General features: G+C 48.2%; 1 protein-coding gene across 1 annotated transcript; it reads right to left on the minus strand.

Annotated features, from left to right (window-relative positions):
* Positions 1 to 1,272: 1,272 nt before the first annotated feature.
* LOC123119534 (chaperone protein ClpB1) lies at positions 1,273 to 4,646 on the minus strand. Its single transcript, XM_044539371.1, has 7 exons — positions 4,159 to 4,646; positions 3,157 to 3,974; positions 2,851 to 3,041; positions 2,438 to 2,778; positions 2,085 to 2,364; positions 1,816 to 2,013; positions 1,273 to 1,739 (listed from the first exon to the last, which is right to left on the minus strand). Exons 2-7 carry the CDS (start codon positions 3,956 to 3,958, stop codon positions 1,470 to 1,472), a joined length of 2,082 nt encoding a protein of 693 aa, XP_044395306.1. The 5' UTR covers positions 3,959 to 3,974; positions 4,159 to 4,646; the 3' UTR covers positions 1,273 to 1,469.
* Between the last annotated feature and the right edge of the window lie 13,790 nt (positions 4,647 to 18,436).

An 18,436-nucleotide genomic window follows, 5' to 3' on the forward strand; every position in this document is an offset into this window, starting at 1 on the left:
TTATTATTATCATCATCATCATCATCATCATCATCATCATCATCATCTGAATTAATAGTTTATTGTTCACACATTGTTAGGACCGATTTTGTCTTCTTTTCCATGAGCTACTCAGATGTCCAAGTTCACACATTATTATTATTATTATTATTATTATTATTATTATTATTATTATCACCATCATCATCATCATGATCATCATCATCATCATCATCTGAATTAATATTGCAAACTTGAAACAAATACTCATTTATTACAAAAATAATAAAAATACTCAAGTACTTGATCCTAATGGGAATTTCTCGAAGTCCTAACTACCATATCAATAAAAAAATCGGTAGTCTTCAGTGATCGACATGATGCTTAATTGTGTGCACCAGCATCTGGTCCGGATGTAATGATTACAAGTGCCGAGATGATGGAAAGACCATGTACTAAAAGGCATTTAGCGATGATCAAAAGAGCCAAACTAGTGTCCCATCGACCCAGCAGTACTGTAATTGTTTTGCTTGCTACTTGGGCACTAATACTCCATTCGACGTATCCCTGTCAGCGATGCAAATCACCCACCAACCGGGCAATCAGTGTTGCGTAAAGGATCATCTCGCTATACATGTAAGCTTGGTTCACATATGCATGTAGGTTCACTCTCGAGGTCTCTATCCAACATGTACAAGACCGGCAACATGTAGTAATCCAGGCTACATATATTTGGCTTCATCGACTTTGTGCGTAAACTGAACAATCTGACGTTGATGATCCGGGGAAACGCAAGTTAAATGAAACATATGCATCATGTACGATCCCCTTGATTCTCAGGAATTTATGTAAGCAGTTCCGTTGCGGTATAAATTGAAGAGAAAATTCAGCGACCAATAATATTACACTTATGGAAAATTTATATAGACCGATTTCACCTTTAGCGCGTAAGTGCCATCTGAAAGAAAATTCTCGTTCGTGTAGCATCACTCATCTTTTTTTCCCGATGAACTTAGGAGTTTTATTGCTTAAGAGTAGGTTTGTTATGGTCAGCCAGGCGATAATTCATAGCGCAGCCCGAGCTCATCAACTCCAGTGAACAGTTAACTTGAAAAAGAAAATTAAAAAATATCTGATTCAGGAGGAGTTATGTTAAAAAAATTAAGAGCTTCGAAATGTCTAAAGTTGCTCCGAGTTTTCCGAGCTCTAATTTTGTTCTTTGTACACTAGGCTCCTCCAGTGTCATCTCACCATGAAAATTTGCAAGTACCAAGAAAATTTTAGACGCTTTGGTGTCACAAAATATCAGATCTTTTTTTGAATTTGCTTGCTATTTTTTCTGAACATACTGTTGACGCACTCGGGTGCAGATGCAGGGATCTACTAGTACTACTATTTTCTCAAAATGGACAAAAGACACAACGACGCAGGGCGTCTCCTAACAGAAACAGTTTCAGCATCCAGCTTGGTTTTCAGGGGTGTCCTACTCACTATCCAAGACACTTTGTTAATGAAGTGACCATGACCGAATCATCGCTTTCCTCGTCGGGGCAAGCAAGAGGCTCTGGTGCTGGGACCAAGATGGTGCCGGAAGGATCTGCCGCCTTCTTCACCACTTCATACTTGAGCCCCTTGTTGTGGTCGGTGGCATCAATGGAGATTGTTGAGCCTTCGCCGGCTTCTCCTTTGACAAGCATCTCACAGATGGTGTTCATCACATTCTTCTGTATCCACCTTCTAATAGGCCTTGCACCGTACATCTATGACAACACAAAATATGAACAGTTAGTTACCAAAGATTGTGTATGATTTCAAAAGCGAAGCTGATTTACTTACTGGCTCGTATGACTCTGACAAGATAACGTCCAATGCAGCATCACTCGCGTGTAGAGAGATGCCCTTCTTTGCTACTCTGGCAACAGCGTTCTTCATCTGGATTTTCACAATCTCCTTCAGTTTGTCGTGTGAAAGCGGCTCAAATATCACAATCTCACTCAGCCTGTTGAGAAGCTCGGGCTTGAAGCGTTTCCAAACCTGCAAAAACATACGACAGTCAACACCGAGGCTACTGCAGCATTTACAGGGGCAGTAAAGGGTTCACAAACCTCTTTCATGACAAGCTTGTGTGTTTCTTGCATTGTGTTCTTCCCAACCATTCCTGCTGCAAGGTGCTTTGACCCAAGATTTGAGGTCATAATGATGATGGTGTTTTTGAAATCTACTGTTCGGCCTTTGCCATCGGTCAACAAACCATCATCGAGAAGTTGAAGAAAAACATTGTACACCTCGCGATGCGCCTTCTCCACCTCATCAAACAGGATGACACTGTACGGGTGACTCTTGACTTTTTCAGTCAGTTGTCCTCCATCGTCATAACCAAAATAGCTGTAAGAATACACAAGAGCATAATTAAAACCAGCCAAACTAAACACTAGGTATGATGTGGTAATGTACAAACCTTGGAGGTGCTCCGATGAGGCGCAACACAGATCCCTTCGTACCGTATTCGGACATGTCAAAGCGAACCAACATATTTTCATTGTCAAATAGCTGCTCGGCAAGAGCTTTTGCAAGCTCTGTCTTTCCAACACCAGTCGAGCCCAAAAAGAGGAAAGAACCTATTGGTTGGCCCGGCTGATCAAGGCCGACTCTGGAACGTAGGACCGTCTGTGCAACCAAATTGACCGCCTCGTCCTGGCCAACAACTCGCTCATGCAATTTTTCTGCTAAGTGTAGTAGTTTCTCCTTCTCCCCTTGATCAATAGCAGCGACAGGAATTCCAGTCCACAGGCTCACAACCTTTAAGACATCATAAAATAAGAACTGAACATTATGGAAATAATGGAAATTATTCAGGCTAGGACTGCCTACCTGTGCGACCTGACTCGGACCAACAATTCCTTTCTTCACTGCTTTTATGGATCTACTTTGTGCAGTCACTTCTTTTTTGTTGTAACTCTGCGTCCTGGTGCCAGTTGCTTCACTTTCGCTGTCAACCAGCATCCTTGTGGTAGCGCATGCCTCATCGATCAGATCAATTGCCTTGTCAGGAAACTGGCGATCTACAATACAGACATCAATAGAATCCATCAAATTTCTCCGGCATATATACATATTTGGATGCAACTCCATGCAAACATCGCGGGCTGACCAAACAAAGTAAAATTCTGCGCGTACCAGTGATATAGCGGCCAGCAAGCTCTGCGGCAGCAACCAGAGCAGCATCCTGAATTTCCAAGACATGGTGGTCTTGGTACCGCTGTTTAAGCCCCTGCAGAATGGTGACGGTCGCCTGCACGCTCGGCTCCTTAACATGAACCTTTTGGAATCGCCGCTCGAGTGCGGCATCCGTCTGAATGTACCTGTGGTACTCTTTGAGAGTGGTGGCGCCCACGCAGCGGATGCGGCCACGGGCCAGCGCCGGCTTCAGCAGGTTGGCGGCATCCGTGCCACCGACAACATCACCAGCACCAAGAAGCATGTGCATCTCGTCGATGAACAGGATCACCTTGCCATCCCCAGCCTCCGCACTCTTTATCACATCCTTGATTCGCTCCTCAAACATGCCACGGAGACTTGTCCCGGCCAGCATGGCCCCAAGGTCGACCTCCACCACACGTGCTCCGGCAAGGTTGGCAGGGACTTTCCCACTGGCAATGCGCTGGGCGAGGCCCTCGATGATGGCCGTCTTGCCGACCCCTGCCTCCCCGACGAGCGCGGCGCAGTTCTTGCTCCGGCGGCAGAGAATGCATATGACCCGGTCGATCTCCTTGTCGCGCCCGATCACTGGATCGCCCTCGCCCTCCGATGATCCCCCCATCTTCCGGCCGAAGCTGCATAGGCAGGCACGGTATCGGTAGTACCTCCACGCTGCCCAACACAAGCCAGCAGTTGCTCCAAGCCAGAGCACAGGTTCGATTTCTCGCCAAACCCTTGTCAAATGTCGCGAGGCCTCGACCCCCAACTTAGACCCTCCCATGATGCCAAGCGATAGCCTGTAGAAAATTGTGCCGCACAGGGCAAAACGTTGGATTAGTTCGTCTATATATATAAGATATAGAAACCAAGTACCGCAGATGTTGTGTTCTACTAGGATTAGACTTTGAATTCTATACACGGTCGGATTCCCAAACTGTACCCGTCTCGATTTGGAACTTAGGGACGGAGAAAAAATGTTACCTTTTTTCGCGCGGTTGCTCCAGTGCTCGCTTCCGCCTGGAACCCTCGTCGCCTCGAGCTGGTCAGGTGCGCACCGGCGCCGCTCGAGTCCGAGTGTGCCGCTCGCCGCCGCCTTGGATGCCTCGTCGCCTCGACCCGGTCAGGTGCGCGCCGGCGCCGCTCGAGTCCGAGTGTGCCGCTCGCCGCCGCCTTGGATGCCTCGTCGCCTCGACCCGGTCAGGTGCGCGCCGGCGCCGCCCGAGTCCGAGTGTGCCGCTCGCCGCCACCTTGGGTGCCTCGTCGCCTCGACCCGGTCAGGTCTGCGCCGCCGCAGCTCGAGTCCCAGCCCGGCGCTATCTCCTCTCCGACACCCTGGACCCTCGACCTGTTCAATTCTCCGCCGGCACCGCTCGCGTCTTCAGGCCGCCGCCCTAGAGCCCTCTCGCCTTCGGACTTGCAGGCTCGGCCGCTCGAGTCTCAACCCGGTCTGGTCACGCCCGGTCTAGGACTCAAAGTGTCAAGCACTAGGAACTTTTTTTTAAAGATCCAACAAATTGCTGGCTTGATTCAGATTTAGCAAGAAGCAACGGAAACATAACATGATGAAGATTCGAAGATCAAAAAAAAGAAAAACAACAACTCGAGTGGTTGCAGAACAACACTACACTGTGACACCCCAAAATTTTGACCTGGTTTTATTTATTAAAAATTTTGCCCGGAAATAAAACTTCTCTTGTTATTATGGATTTTTACTCCAAGTGGAAACTTTCAAAAGGTATTGTTGGACTTATATGCCCTCTTTATAAAAACAATCCTTTATTTATTTGCAAAATTGTTTCTCAGAGCTTTATCCTTTTAAAAATGATTTCTTTTGAAGTTGGAGCCTGTTTTGCACTGTAACCATTTGATAAATGCTTTTAAAATTTCCACCAAAATTTGGGGATGTCATGTGATGTTTCCACACCACTTTTATGCAAAAATACCTTTTGGCCATTGGAGATTTTGAGCTCTACACCAACTTTTCCAATCTGGTCCAGTGGGCACTTTTGCACTACAACCCATTTAAATATTTCTTTAAAAATTCTTCCAAGTGTTTGGAGATGTCAGTGGATGCATTCAATTCATCTTCATGCAAAAACCCAGTGATGTTCTTTGAAAAATTTGAGTGAATCACCCTCTTTTTCATTCTGGCCCAATTTGGTGATTTGTACAGCAACTCTATTTTATTTTGCTCCAATGCCCATGACCTTTTTCCTGCTTTCTACCTTCCTTCAAAACCCTTAAGTCCAGGAGAGTGGACTCATTGGAGGTTTTTAAGTGCATGCTATAAACCCTTTTTTTTCTGTCCAAAACTGTGGTTTTGCAAAACTTGCACTAACAAGTTTCTGGTTTTGCCCATATGATCTTGACATCATCTCCTACACCTAAAGAGACCCTGATCTGGAGTTTTTGGCCACTCCAAGAATTGCCTAAGTGCACTTGGCCTTCTGTCGAATAGCTGGTGTGCACGATCTGTTTTGGCATGAGTTCTTTGTTTACACTGCGATCTTGTTCCACTGACCCAGCAACCATGTCCACTGAGCTCCTAGCTATCTCTACCCCTGTCCTGTTCATTGCCAGCTCCACCCTCGCGCACTAGACCGCCCTGGCATTTCGTCGAGCAGGTTCCGTGCGTGCTCTGGGCGCGCCCAGAGTGCACGTTTTGTACGCGCGCGCACTGAGCCGCCGCGTCGCACTGCCGCACTCGACGCGACCCGTCCCTGGCCCCTGCTCCACTGCTGAACCGCGCACTACGCTCGCTCACTCCCCACGCCACCCCTGTCTCCCTGCAGCGCCACTGGCAGAGCTCTTTGCGGCACGCCGGCGTCGGCAGCGAACCTCTGGCATGGACGGCGCCGCCCAAGCCACCCCAGCGCGCTAGCTGCCCCCGTGAACAGCCCGGTCTTATCCCGAAGCTCGTCGGCACGCGCTCGTCGTCGCCACGTCGCCCTGCGGCTACAGCACGGCTGTCGCCGGCGATCTTATCCTCAGCCGCCGCGGCCCAACCCCGAGCACCTATTTAAGGGACCCCCGAGCTCGTGCAAGACCTCGGGCAACCTCAGACTGTTCCCCTAGTCCTCCCCTAGCAGTGGATTGGCCCGGAGAGGCTCTCTTCCCCAACTCCGGCCGGTTCGGCCGCCGCCAAGCTCTGGTGAAATACATCGCAGCCAGCCACTCTCTCGCCCAACCGACGCCACCAGTAGCTTCCCCTTGTCCTTGCGGAGCTACCCAACTACCCAACCTCGATCGGAGACCACCGGAGCCCAAAAACCACTTCACCACCGTAGCCCCCTCCGGCGTGGAGCTCGCCGCCGGCGATTTCTTCCACCCCCGACGACCCAGCGACCACCAAGAGGACCGCCTCGGTCTGGCCGGTCCATCCCCGCCCTCAGATGCCCTCGAGGAGCCGCCGTTCGTCGCCGGCGATCGCCGGAGTCCCGCTCCCGTCGGGCAGAGAAGAGGAGGGAGAGGGAAGAACGGTCAAACCTGACCAGTGGGCCCTCTGGACCCACTGTCAGTGACCCGCGTGCCGTCCCCTCTGTTTAAGTGAAAGCGTTTAACCACCGAGTACGTCTCCCCTACCCCGAAAGCGTATTCCCCTCGAAACGTTTTCTTTTCTGGTTTTATTTAAAAATAGAGTTTTGACCAGACTTTGACCAGCTATAGCTTTTAAAATAAAACTCCAATTGAGTTGATTCTTTTTCCTACCTCTCTCAAATTCCATCTAGTTTATTTTAAGATTTATTTCAAAAATATTTGAGACAGCTCTTTGTACTGTGTTTGTAATATTTGTTATTTGGATATTTCTCAAAATAGGATTTTGGAGAGAAGGGAAAGCCTTCGAAAAGTGCATCCTTTGCATACTCTTGAAGGCAAGCATTTCTGAACTCCGGCATAATATTTTTGTTGTGGTGTTCTGATACGATTACAACACCATTTGACTTGGAGTATGCGTTATCTTCATGTAACGATAAAGTCTCGTGCATGAGTGCTTTTTGGACATATTTTTGTGGTCAGCAATGGGTACGCTAGTGTTTTGGATCATCCTCGGGAGCTCCTCATGCATACCGGAAGGAAGCCGGGAAAGTCGTGGTCTTGGGTAGACACGAGCTTGTCCCTAGTTCCTCGTCGAGACGAGTATGTCCGGTATGGCATGGTGAGGCTTGATGAGTGGTGATTTACTCCCTTAATGGTAACATTGTTGGTTATGCTGATCATTCGGAGATTTCTTGGACACCCGAGTCAGTCGTAGGTCAAGTCTTGATCAGTAACTTCACTTTTGTTTGTACTACCGCTTGTCCCTGTCGCAGACGGGGTATGGTTCAGTAAGTTGTCAACCCCTTACCAAAGCACACACCGTACAGAGAGGCCATGGTGGAAGATACCGGGTGCATCCGGTAGGCATGCCACCTGGTCCGGGGGCATGGGTGTTTCCGGTTCGGACCGAGAGGGGGGCACCCCTTAGAGCGCGCGTATATAAATTTGATCCCATGCTACGTCGAGGTTGTAGCCTCCCCACTTAGAGTTTGCTTGACGGGTGTCGTGGGTGATTCCAGACACTGGTAAGTTAAGCTGGTGTGTGCAGGTCAGGCGTGTTTTCAATTAAAAGGCCGTAGGCGGAATTAGTCCCGATGGACTAAATAAATCCGTTACTCGTGGGAAAAGAGTACACCCTCTGCAGAGGTCATATCCATTTGGATAGCCATGTTCATGAGTAAGGACTTCAGTCTGAGATGGATCATAGTAACGGTATTTGGATGGAGAACGATTTAACTAGAGCTCAGCGACGGTTTTCGGATGGAGACACGGCTAACTGGATCATAGTAACGGTATTCGGATGGAGAACGAATTAGCTGGATCTCAGTGACGGTCTTCGGATGGAGAAACGGCTAGACTAGATTTTGTTTACGACCTGTGACACCCGAGGATCATGTTTATTTATTATTGTTATTATGGACTAACCCATTTACATTATGTATTTTATTGAGTATCCCTGGGATGGTTCTACCTCCTGGATATTCACTGTGATTATTCTTTTATAAGCCCTTTATGTGGTGTCGCTCAGACGCCCGACTACGGCATGCTTGTTGTTTATTTATCTTCTATAAGCCCTTTCTGTGGTATCGCTCAGACGCCCGACTGCGGCATTATTATTTTATTTGCAACCTTTCGAGGAGTCATTTTAGACACTCGCTCGGTGCATTTCTTTTACTTCCGTATTGCATGTCCATATTTCCTCTGCATGCGTGCATCACAGATTCTCGTTTACTTCATGGCAGACTTATCATCTTAAATGTTTCGGAGTATGATTATCCCTTATTATATTATACCCGTGTTCTTAATGTTTGCGAGTACATTCAAACGTACTCACTGGCTTGTCCCTGGCTATTGTCTTGGCCAGATTCCCTGCTTGGAGATAAGCATCGCGACGACAGCCCCGGAACCTGCATTCTGACGATAGCAGCCTCGCGAAGATAGGAGTTATCCTGGTCAGCTATTCTTGTGGGAAATGGAGTCCCATAGACGCAGATGTACCTCAAACCGCTTCCGCCATCAACCACTAGAAACCCAATGTTGTACTCCTGGGCCACAATGGTCTTGTACTACATATTTTTGTACCTTGCTTGGAATTCTTGTATCAAGTTGGTGTCTCATCAGCTAACAGTAATCCCGGGGCTGGTGAGCACAAAGGCCGTTTTCTGGGAAATTGATATCCCGAAAATCCGGTCGTGACAGACTTGGTATCAGAGCCAGGCTGACCATTGGCTAACCCTATCTTAGCCAGGTCAATAAACCTAGGTTAACCAGACCACCAGACCTTAGCCTAACCCCGGTCAAGCTTCCCGCGTAAGATAGCTCCACAGTGACCCGACGCCTTTCGGCGGACGGTGCCCAACCTATCAGCCTAGCCCGTCGATCACGCGCCAATGACCGACACCCAACCCGTCTCTATCGCAAGCGTGCGGAGGAAGACTCCGTCCCCTTTCCCTATAAAAAGGGCACGCTAGCCTCAACACAGCACAGCACAACCTCTTTCCCCAAACCAAGCCACGATGCCTGGCCCCATTGTTCACAATGAGACCACAGCAACCAACCTTGGAGGTTTTGTGACCGTGCTCGCAAACCTCACCCGCCGTGCCTATGCGTTAGAGGAGCCTCCTGAATATGTTGTGTACCAGGGACCCATGTACGGTGAGAGCCGTCAATACTGGGCCACTGTGCACATCTACGGTAGGGGTCTGTCACCAGAACGCCCCTACAGGTTCACCGGAAGGACAACTTCCTTTGAGCCACAAGCCATCCAACTGGCAGCCCGAGAAGCTATAGTTCAACTCCGGCACTTGTCGCCCAGAGTTAACTGTCGCTCGTTTTACTACTACCCCAGTCGTGACGGGTATGGTAGGCCGCCCCAGGTTGCCAACGGAGATCACGAGACAGATCCTGCACTGTTGCATTTGGTGCGCTATGTAAGCGCACTAGAGCAACTGTTCGATCAGGTCACCCTTGATCTGATCGCAGCTCGTGGAGAACTGGTCCGCCGAGCCCCGGCGAGAAGAGAAGCGGAGCCCGACATCGACAACCCAGTCGTACTGTTCGGACACCCGATCGACCCCTTGAGGTCTGCGCCAGCCATCAACCAGAGTACCTTGGTGTCACCAGAAGCGCTTCGTCGCCTTTTGGGAACCCATTCCAACGGGATTGTGGCCAACAACCCCCGCGATGGTCATCACCACTACCCCGACCCTGCAGCCCCTCAGCCTCAACCAACAAATCCCGACGGTGAGAACCGTGGAGAAGCATCGGCGTCCGCAAGGCCAGCCCACTTAGACATTAACGAAGTGGACTAAGTCGCTCGAATAGTATCGAGCCTTAGTTTTCCGACGTTTTGTAATGCTGTGTGGTCTTGTATCGCTTTTTTTATGCTGTCTGCTTGAGCACCCCTGTTTTGGAGTGGTAGCTATGCATATGTACGTTAGCGTACAGTTGCATTTTTAAAATTCAGGCGCAGCTACCAAGACCAACCCCGAAGGCACCCACAGTAATGCGTCACATTTATGTGATATGTATGTCTGTGGCTTTGACCCAAGTACAGGATCGGCAACCAGTCACCTTTTCCCCAGTGGTTAATCCCAGCCCCGATGCTATATAAAGGCCACTTCGTGACCTTGCCGAGTACCCCTCACCTTTGTGCGCAACACGCACAGCCATTCCTTGCCATGCCGACCCCCAGTATTTATCTGAGAACCCCAGACGCAACCCCGGGTAGTTTTGTCAAATTATTGTGGGACTTCACCTGCAGTACTATGAGTGCCACCCATCCACCCCAGTACGAGTTGCTCAAATCGAGGATCACCCCTTCCACCTCGAAATATTGGGCAGTGGTGCACATCCCTCCCGCTTACCCAAACCAAGACCCAACAGAAGTCTCCTTCGTGGGGAAGTCCATGCCGACTCCGCATATGGCCATAGAAGCCGCTGCATACGAGGTGCTCACTCGCCTTCGATTCACGGTACCCTATGCCAGCGAGCGAGGATATTATTATTTTTCGAGTCGGGTAGCACCCGGAGAAGTCGCATCCTTTCCCGGTGGACGAATTGAGAGAGATCCAGTACTGGCCAACCTTGCCCAGTACGTTATTGCTCAGGAGCGTTTAACTCAGCGAGTAATGGGTTATCTCCAGAGCCTCGCTGATTTAAATCCTCGGATCGCTATTGGCAGACCACTGAGGCCTGACCAGGAAGGGCGCATTCATCGACTAGTCAACCCGCTTCCCCCGATAGAAGAGGAATGTGCCCCAGTACCAGAGGCGTTTTCTCAGGACCCCGTCTTTTGCCGTTTTCCTTGTAACGTCTCTGCTGTATTTATTATCCCAGTATTTAATTTACGTACTGTAATTTGTGCGATGGATCCGATTGCGTTTTCATTTATGCAGTCTTACTGCTGTTATTTTTGTTTAACAAATTTTCGCTCGCAAATTTTTTATGAGTTTTCTTTCCCCCGAGTTGCTGCAGCATATATGTATCTTCTCGACATAGATTTTTATTCACGCAGCACCGTAACGGCAGACTCACAGCTACCACCACTCGACCCCGTGCACTAATTACAAATCCTCGTGCACATTTTTGCACCTAACTGACCACACTCGAGGGCACCACAGTCTCAGTAAGAGAGATTTGTGAGTGATCATCCAGGCACGAGTTGCCCCAGCACATCCGACAGCAGTCAGCCCTCGACGCCACACCTAATCCACGTGATCGCCGCCACCGCGAAGAGCTAGCACTCGAGCGGCAGCATCACGACGATCATCCAGGATCATCGCGCACAAGAGCACAGATAACCCCAGCAGCACCGCCAATCCTCCACACACCAGGACCACATACCAGTCCGGCATCGCCTCCGCCATTAGAGCCTCGTCTCGAGCTCCTGCTGACAGCAATGGAGGAGAAGGAAGGAGAAGTGGAAGCGAGGCCAGATGTGAGGAAGAAGAGAGGAGCACCGCGGTCGTTTTATAGCTCGAGATCGGTGTAAGGTGGGCGAGGTCCACCAGCGCCACTCGTCGCTCGACCGCCGGTGTTCGGAGGCGAGTCCGCGAGCAGTGCCGACAACGCACTAGCCCGCGAGGTGAGTGCACGCAGCACCGGCAGCTAGCACGCCGCGCACTACCACGGTACGGCCTCGATGCCCTACGAGCTAGGCATCGCCGGTGGAGGAAGCGCGGGAGAGCCCGCGAGAGAGAAGAGAGAACCAGAGGTAGAAGAAGAGGCCGACAGTGGGCCCTGGGTCCACCTGTCAGCCAGAGAGAGCACTGTGATTTCGGGTGCGACCAACGTATTTTAGTAATTTAGAATTTATTCTAAATTACTGTATCCGCGTAGAAATATCTCGTTTCCCTCCAACCATAGATTTTTTTTCCACGCTACGCCAGTGTGTTACACTGTGGTTTTACACCACTTATTGCCCTCTCACTGTAGCCGCTTTGTTTTTGTGCAGTTGAAGGATTTCTTTTGATAAAAACAGTTTTTGTTCAAAACAGTCTTTAACAAATCTCGAGGACGAGATTTTTCTTAAGGGGGGTAGTGTTGTGACACCCCAAAATTTGGACCTGGTTTTATTTATTAAATTTTTTGCCAGGAAATAAAACTTTTCCATTTTTTTAAGATTTACCCTTTTGTTATTGTGGATTTTTACTCCAAGTGGAAACTTTCAAAAGGTATTGTTGGACTTATATGCCCTCTTTATAAAAACAATCCTTTATTAGGGGATTTATTTGCAAAATTGTTTCTCAGAGCTTTATCCTTTTAAAAATGATTTCTTTTGAAGTTGGAGCCTGTTTTGCACTGTAACCATTTGATAAATGCTTTTAAAATTTCCACCAAAATTTGGGGATGTCATGTGATGTTTCCACACCACTTTTATGCAAAAATACCTTTTGGCCATTGGAGATTTTGAGCTCTACACCAACTTTTCCAATCTGGTCCAGTGGGCACTTTTGCACTACAACCCATTTAAATATTTCTTTAAAAATTCTTCCAAGTGTTTGGAGATGTCAGTGGATGCATTCAATTCATCTTCATGCAAAAACCCAGTGATGTTCTTTGAAAAATTTGAGTGAATCACCCTCTTTTTCATTTCTGGCCCAATTTGGTGATTTGTACAGCAACTCTATTTTATTTTGCTCCAATGCCCATGACCTTTTTCCTGCTTTCTACCTTCCTTCAAAACCCTTAAGTCCAGGAGAGTGGACTCATTGGAGGTTTATAAGTGCATGCTATAAACCCTTTTTTTTCTGTCCAAAACTGTGGTTTTGCAAAACTTGCACTAACAAGTTTCTGGTTTTGCCCATATGATCTTGACATCATCTCCTACACCTAAAGAGACCCTGATCTGGAGTTTTTGGCCACTCCAAGAATTGCCTAAGTGCACTTGGCCTTCTGTCGAACAGCTGGTGTGCACGATCTGTTTTGGCATGAGTTCTTTGTTTACACTGCGATCTTGTTCCACTGACCCAGCAACCATGTCCACTGAGCTCCTAGCTATCTCTACCCCTGTCCTGTTCATTGCCAGCTCCACCCTCGCGCACTAGACCGCCCTGGCATTTCGTCGAGCAGGTTCCGTGCGTGCTCTGGGCGCGCCCAGAGTGCACGTTTTGTACGCGCGCGCACTGAGCCGCCGCGTCGCACTGCCGCACTCGACGCGACCCGTCCCTGGCCCCTGCTCCACTGCTGAACCGCGCACTACGCTCGCTCACTCCCCACGCCACCCCTGTCTCCCTGCAGCGCCACTGGCAGAGCTCTTTGCGGCACGCCGGCGTCGGCAGCGAACCTCTGGCATGGACGGCGCCGCCCAAGCCACCCCAGTGCGCCAGCTGCCCCCGTGAACAGCCCGGTCTTACCCGAAGCTCGTCGGCACGCGCTCGTCGCCGCCACGTCGCCCTGCGGCTACAGCACGGCTGTCGCCGGCGATCTTATCCTCAGCCGCCGCGGCCCAACCCCGAGCACCTATTTAAGGGACCCCCGAGCTCGTGCAAGACCTCAGGCAACCTCAGACTGTTCCCCTAGTCCTCCCCTAGCAGTGGATTGGCCCGGAGAGGCTCTCTTCCCCAACTCCGGCCGGTTCGGCCGCCGCCAAGCTCTGGTGAAATACATCGCAGCCAGCCACTCTCTCGCCCAACCGACGCCACCAGTAGCTTCCCCTTGTCCTTGCGGAGCTACCCAACTACCCAACCTCGATCGGAGACCACCGGAGCCCAAAAACCACTTCACCACCGTAGCCCCCTCCGGCGTGGAGCTCGCCGCCGGCGATTTCTTCCACCCCCGACGACCCAGCGACCACCAAGAGGACCGCCTCGGTCTGGCCGGTCCATCCCCGCCCTCAGATGCCCTCGAGGAGCCGCCGTTCGTCGCCGGCGATCGCCGGAGTCCCGCTCCCGTCGGGCAGAGAAGAGGAGGGAGAGGGAAGAACGGTCAAACCTGACCAGTGGGCCCTCTGGACCCACTGTCAGTGACCCGCGTGCCGTCCCCTCTGTTTAAGTGAAAGCGTTTAACCACCGAGTACGTCTCCCCTACCCCGAAAGCGTATTCCCCTCGAAACGTTTTCTTTTCTGGTTTTATTTAAAAATAGAGTTTTGACCAGACTTTGACCAGCTATAGCTTTTAAAATAAAACTCCAATTGAGTTGATTCTTTTTCCTACCTCTCTCAAATTCCATCTAGTTTATTTTAAGATTTATTTCAAAAATATTTGAGACAGCTCTTTGTACTGTGTTTGTAATATTTGTTATTTGGATATTTCTCAAAATAGGATTTTGGAGAGAAGGGAAAGCCTTCGAAAAGTGCATCCTTTGCATACTCTTGAAGGCAAGCATTTCTGAACTCCGGCATAATATTTTTGTTGTGGTGTTCTGATACGATTACAACACCATTTGACTTGGAGTATGCGTTATCTTCATGTAACGATAAAGTCTCGTGCATGAGTGCTTTTTGGACATATTTTTGTGGTCAGCAATGGGTACGCTAGTGTTTTGGATCATCCTCGGGAGCTCCTCATGCATACCGGAAGGAAGCCGGGAAAGTCGTGGTCTTGGGTAGACACGAGCTTGTCCCTAGTTCCTCGTCGAGACGAGTATGTCCGGTATGGCATGGTGAGGCTTGATGAGTGGTGATTTACTCCCTTAATGGTAACATTGTTGGTTATGCTGATCATTCGGAGATTTCTTGGACACCCGAGTCAGTCGTAGGTCAAGTCTTGATCAGTAACTTCACTTTTGTTTGTACTACCGCTTGTCCCTGTCGCAGACGGGGTATGGTTCAGTAAGTTGTCAACCCCTTACCAAAGCACACACCGTACAGAGAGGCCATGGTGGAAGATACCGGGTGCATCCGGTAGGCATGCCACCTGGTCCGGGGGCATGGGTGTTTCCGGTTCGGACCGAGAGGGGGGCACCCCTTAGAGCGCGCGTATATAAATTTGATCCCATGCTACGTCGAGGTTGTAGCCTCCCCACTTAGAGTTTGCTTGACGGGTGTCGTGGGTGATTCCAGACACTGGTAAGTTAAGCTGGTGTGTGCAGGTCAGGCGTGTTTTCAATTAAAAGGCCGTAGGCGGAATTAGTCCCGATGGACTAAATAAATCCGTTACTCGTGGGAAAAGAGTACACCCTCTGCAGAGGTCATATCCATTTGGATAGCCATGTTCATGAGTAAGGACTTCAGTCTGAGATGGATCATAGTAACGGTATTTGGATGGAGAACGATTTAACTAGAGCTCAGCGACGGTTTTCGGATGGAGACACGGCTAACTGGATCATAGTAACGGTATTCGGATGGAGAACGAATTAGCTGGATCTCAGTGACGGTCTTCGGATGGAGAAACGGCTAGACTAGATTTTGTTTACGACCTGTGACACCCGAGGATCATGTTTATTTATTATTGTTATTATGGACTAACCATTTACATTATGTATTTTATTGAGTATCCCTGGGATGGTTCTACCTCCTGGATATTCACTGTGATTATTCTTTTATAAGCCCTTTATGTGGTGTCGCTCAGACGCCCGACTGCGGCATGCTTGTTGTTTATTTATCTTCTATAAGCCCTTTCTGTGGTGTCGCTCAGACGCCCGACTGCGGCATTATTATTTTATTTGCAACCTTTCGAGGAGTCATTTTAGACACTCGCTCGGTGCATTTCTTTTACTTCCGTATTGCATGTCCATATTTCCTCTGTATGCGTGCATCACAGATTCTCGTTTACTTCATGGCAGAGTTATCATCTTAAATGTTTCGGAGTATGATTATCCCTTATTATATTATACCCGTGTTCTTAATGTTTGCGAGTACATTCAAACGTACTCACTGGCTTGTCCCTGGCTATTGTCTTGGCCAGATTCCCTGCTTGGAGATAAGCATCGTGACGACAGCCCCGGAACCTGCATTCTGACGATAGCAGCCTCGCGAAGATAGGAGTTATCCTGGTCAGCTGTTCTTGTGGGAAATGGAGTCCCATAGACGCAGATGTACCTCAAACCGCTTCCGCCATCAACCACTAGAAACCCAATGTTGTACTCCTAGGCCACAATGGTCTTGTACTACATATTTTTGTACCTTGCTTGGAATTCTTGTATCAAGTTGGTGTCTCATCAGTTAACAGTAATCCTGGGGCTGGTGAGCACAAAGGCCGTTTTCTGGGAAATTGATATCCCGAAAATCCGGTCGTGACATACACTCCACGGAGCACCATCCACCCAGTACAAGGCAGCGCAGCTCCGGCCCCGGTGACCACGAGCCCCTCTGACCGGATCCACCTTCAGAACGATGCCCCCAAAAGGGAATGTAAGAGAAGTACTTGCTTGATAATGAAGGAAGACTTGCTAGTTTTTGTAAAACCTATTCAACTCTGACATCACTGTTATATGTTTTTATTTCTCTAGGGACCGCGGAGTTATTCTGCATAAGGGAAATAAATAACATAGTGATACATGTTTTTCTTGCCTTAACCCAATAAGGTGTAGTAAACATAAATATGACCAATCAGAATAATAAGGGGATAAAAAGGATGCCAAGAAATTAACCATCAAGCATAAGAAGCAATATATTATCAATATGACAAAAGAGTTGCTACAAATTTAATTAAAATCCTTCTTTAAATAGGGATTTCCACCAGGTTCAGAAATCAAGTAGAAAACAACAGTTCAGTGCATGTTCAAGGAGTGTTACAGGCCAGCCATTATATTATCATCTCATATTACACATTTCAAAGTATACTTTGTGACACATATTGAACTACATAGTTCTTGCTTATTTCATCTCACCTATTTTTTACATCTAACAGTAGGATTTTCTAGATCAACTCCCCGCAAAGACCTGCGTCAAGGGAGGAGGACATCTACCTACTACATATCGCTGAGCATCTCGATGGCGAGCCATGGAGAAGAGGGCAAGCCAGGCTGGCTGGGGAAGCAAAGGAGATGCAATGTTGTGATGGTGCCGGCTTGCTGCCCCATGGTGGCGAAAGTCATCGGAGCGTAGGTGGGGAATGGTGGGTCATGCCCGTGGAGCAGATCTCATCACATCTAGAAGATACGAGAGAAAGCCATGCGTGTGAGCCCCATGTCCTAAGTGGCGAATGCGACGCGCATGGCGTGCGAGCGTGGCCGGCAAAAATCTTAGCCGGTGAGGTGTCACAAATAATTTACCTAGAAAGTTTTGATTGTTTTCTTTTTTCAAATCCTTACTTTTTTACGAATCTAAGCAAATTGGATTGGACAACGCCACACACTCACTACACTCACTCTCAGTTGCATGATTTCAAGAGTTAATATTCTAGAGAAATCTTGGTTGTAGTAGATGACTGATTAGAAAACAACTATCCATAAATTAGTGCATGTAGTTTTGGTATCCTACGTGTAGGGGTGGGCAAAAAAAGGAAAAAAAAAATCCATTTTAAACCCTAAACTCGTAGACGTTCGGCGAAACGAACCCCCAAGTCGAAATCTCGGTCGATTGCACCCTAAATTATGCAATCCCGGTCTAAATCAAACCCTCAGGAATGTCATCCGGGATTTGTCTAGCTGGTGGGCCAAGAAGCACCCGTCCTCCGCGCTGGGCCAGTCCATTTATTCTTTTGTTTGCTAAAAAAAAATTGTCTTTATTTTTCTGTCGCCCTTTGCGGCAGAATTGCGGACGGGCCGGCCCATTGCCAGGAAACGAGCGAAGTACGAAAAAAATGTAACGAACTTGTGCCGCTGGTTGGATTCGAACACGCGACGCCAGCCAGTGCAGCTAGCGATTGGGATGCGAATTGTAGTACAGCGTAAGATTAAAGTAGTATGGTCAGCGGCAGATCCGTTTTTTTTAATCTTCGCTCAAAAAAATGAACAATGTTTCTTGAAGAAATTTAAAACTCAAACAAACTGTTAAAACGTGAGCAATTATTGAAAACATGAACACAAATTTATATACGACGAACGATTTTCAAATATACATTGAACATTTTTTAGGTGTACGATGACCAATTTTTAACTAGACAGCGAACATTTTTGTGATATACATTGAAATAATTTAAAACATATTATACATTTTTGTGATAAACGATGAACAAATTTTATACATTGAACATTTTTAAATATAATCTGAACAATTTTTAACTGAAAAACCATTTTTGTGATTATACATTGAACAATTTGGTGATATGCGCTGACAAACCATTTAAATACCCGTTGAACATTTTTGATGTACACTGAACAATTTAAAATTGTGAA

Source organism: Triticum aestivum, chromosome 5D (assembly GCF_018294505.1).
Source record: "Triticum aestivum cultivar Chinese Spring chromosome 5D, IWGSC CS RefSeq v2.1, whole genome shotgun sequence".
Lineage (NCBI taxonomy): Eukaryota > Viridiplantae > Streptophyta > Magnoliopsida > Poales > Poaceae > Triticum > Triticum aestivum.

Coding starts and splice junctions, on each gene's coding strand:
- LOC123119534 (XM_044539371.1), bottom strand. CDS start 3,958: ATGGGAGGGTCTAAGTTGGGGGTCGAGGCCTCGCGACATTTGACAAGG. Junction 3,042..3,156: donor TGCTGGCCGCTATATCACTG/GTACGCGCAGAA, acceptor TCTGTATTGTAG/ATCGCCAGTTTCCTGACAAG. Junction 2,365..2,437: donor CTCATCGGAGCACCTCCAAG/GTTTGTACATTA, acceptor GTATTCTTACAG/CTATTTTGGTTATGACGATG.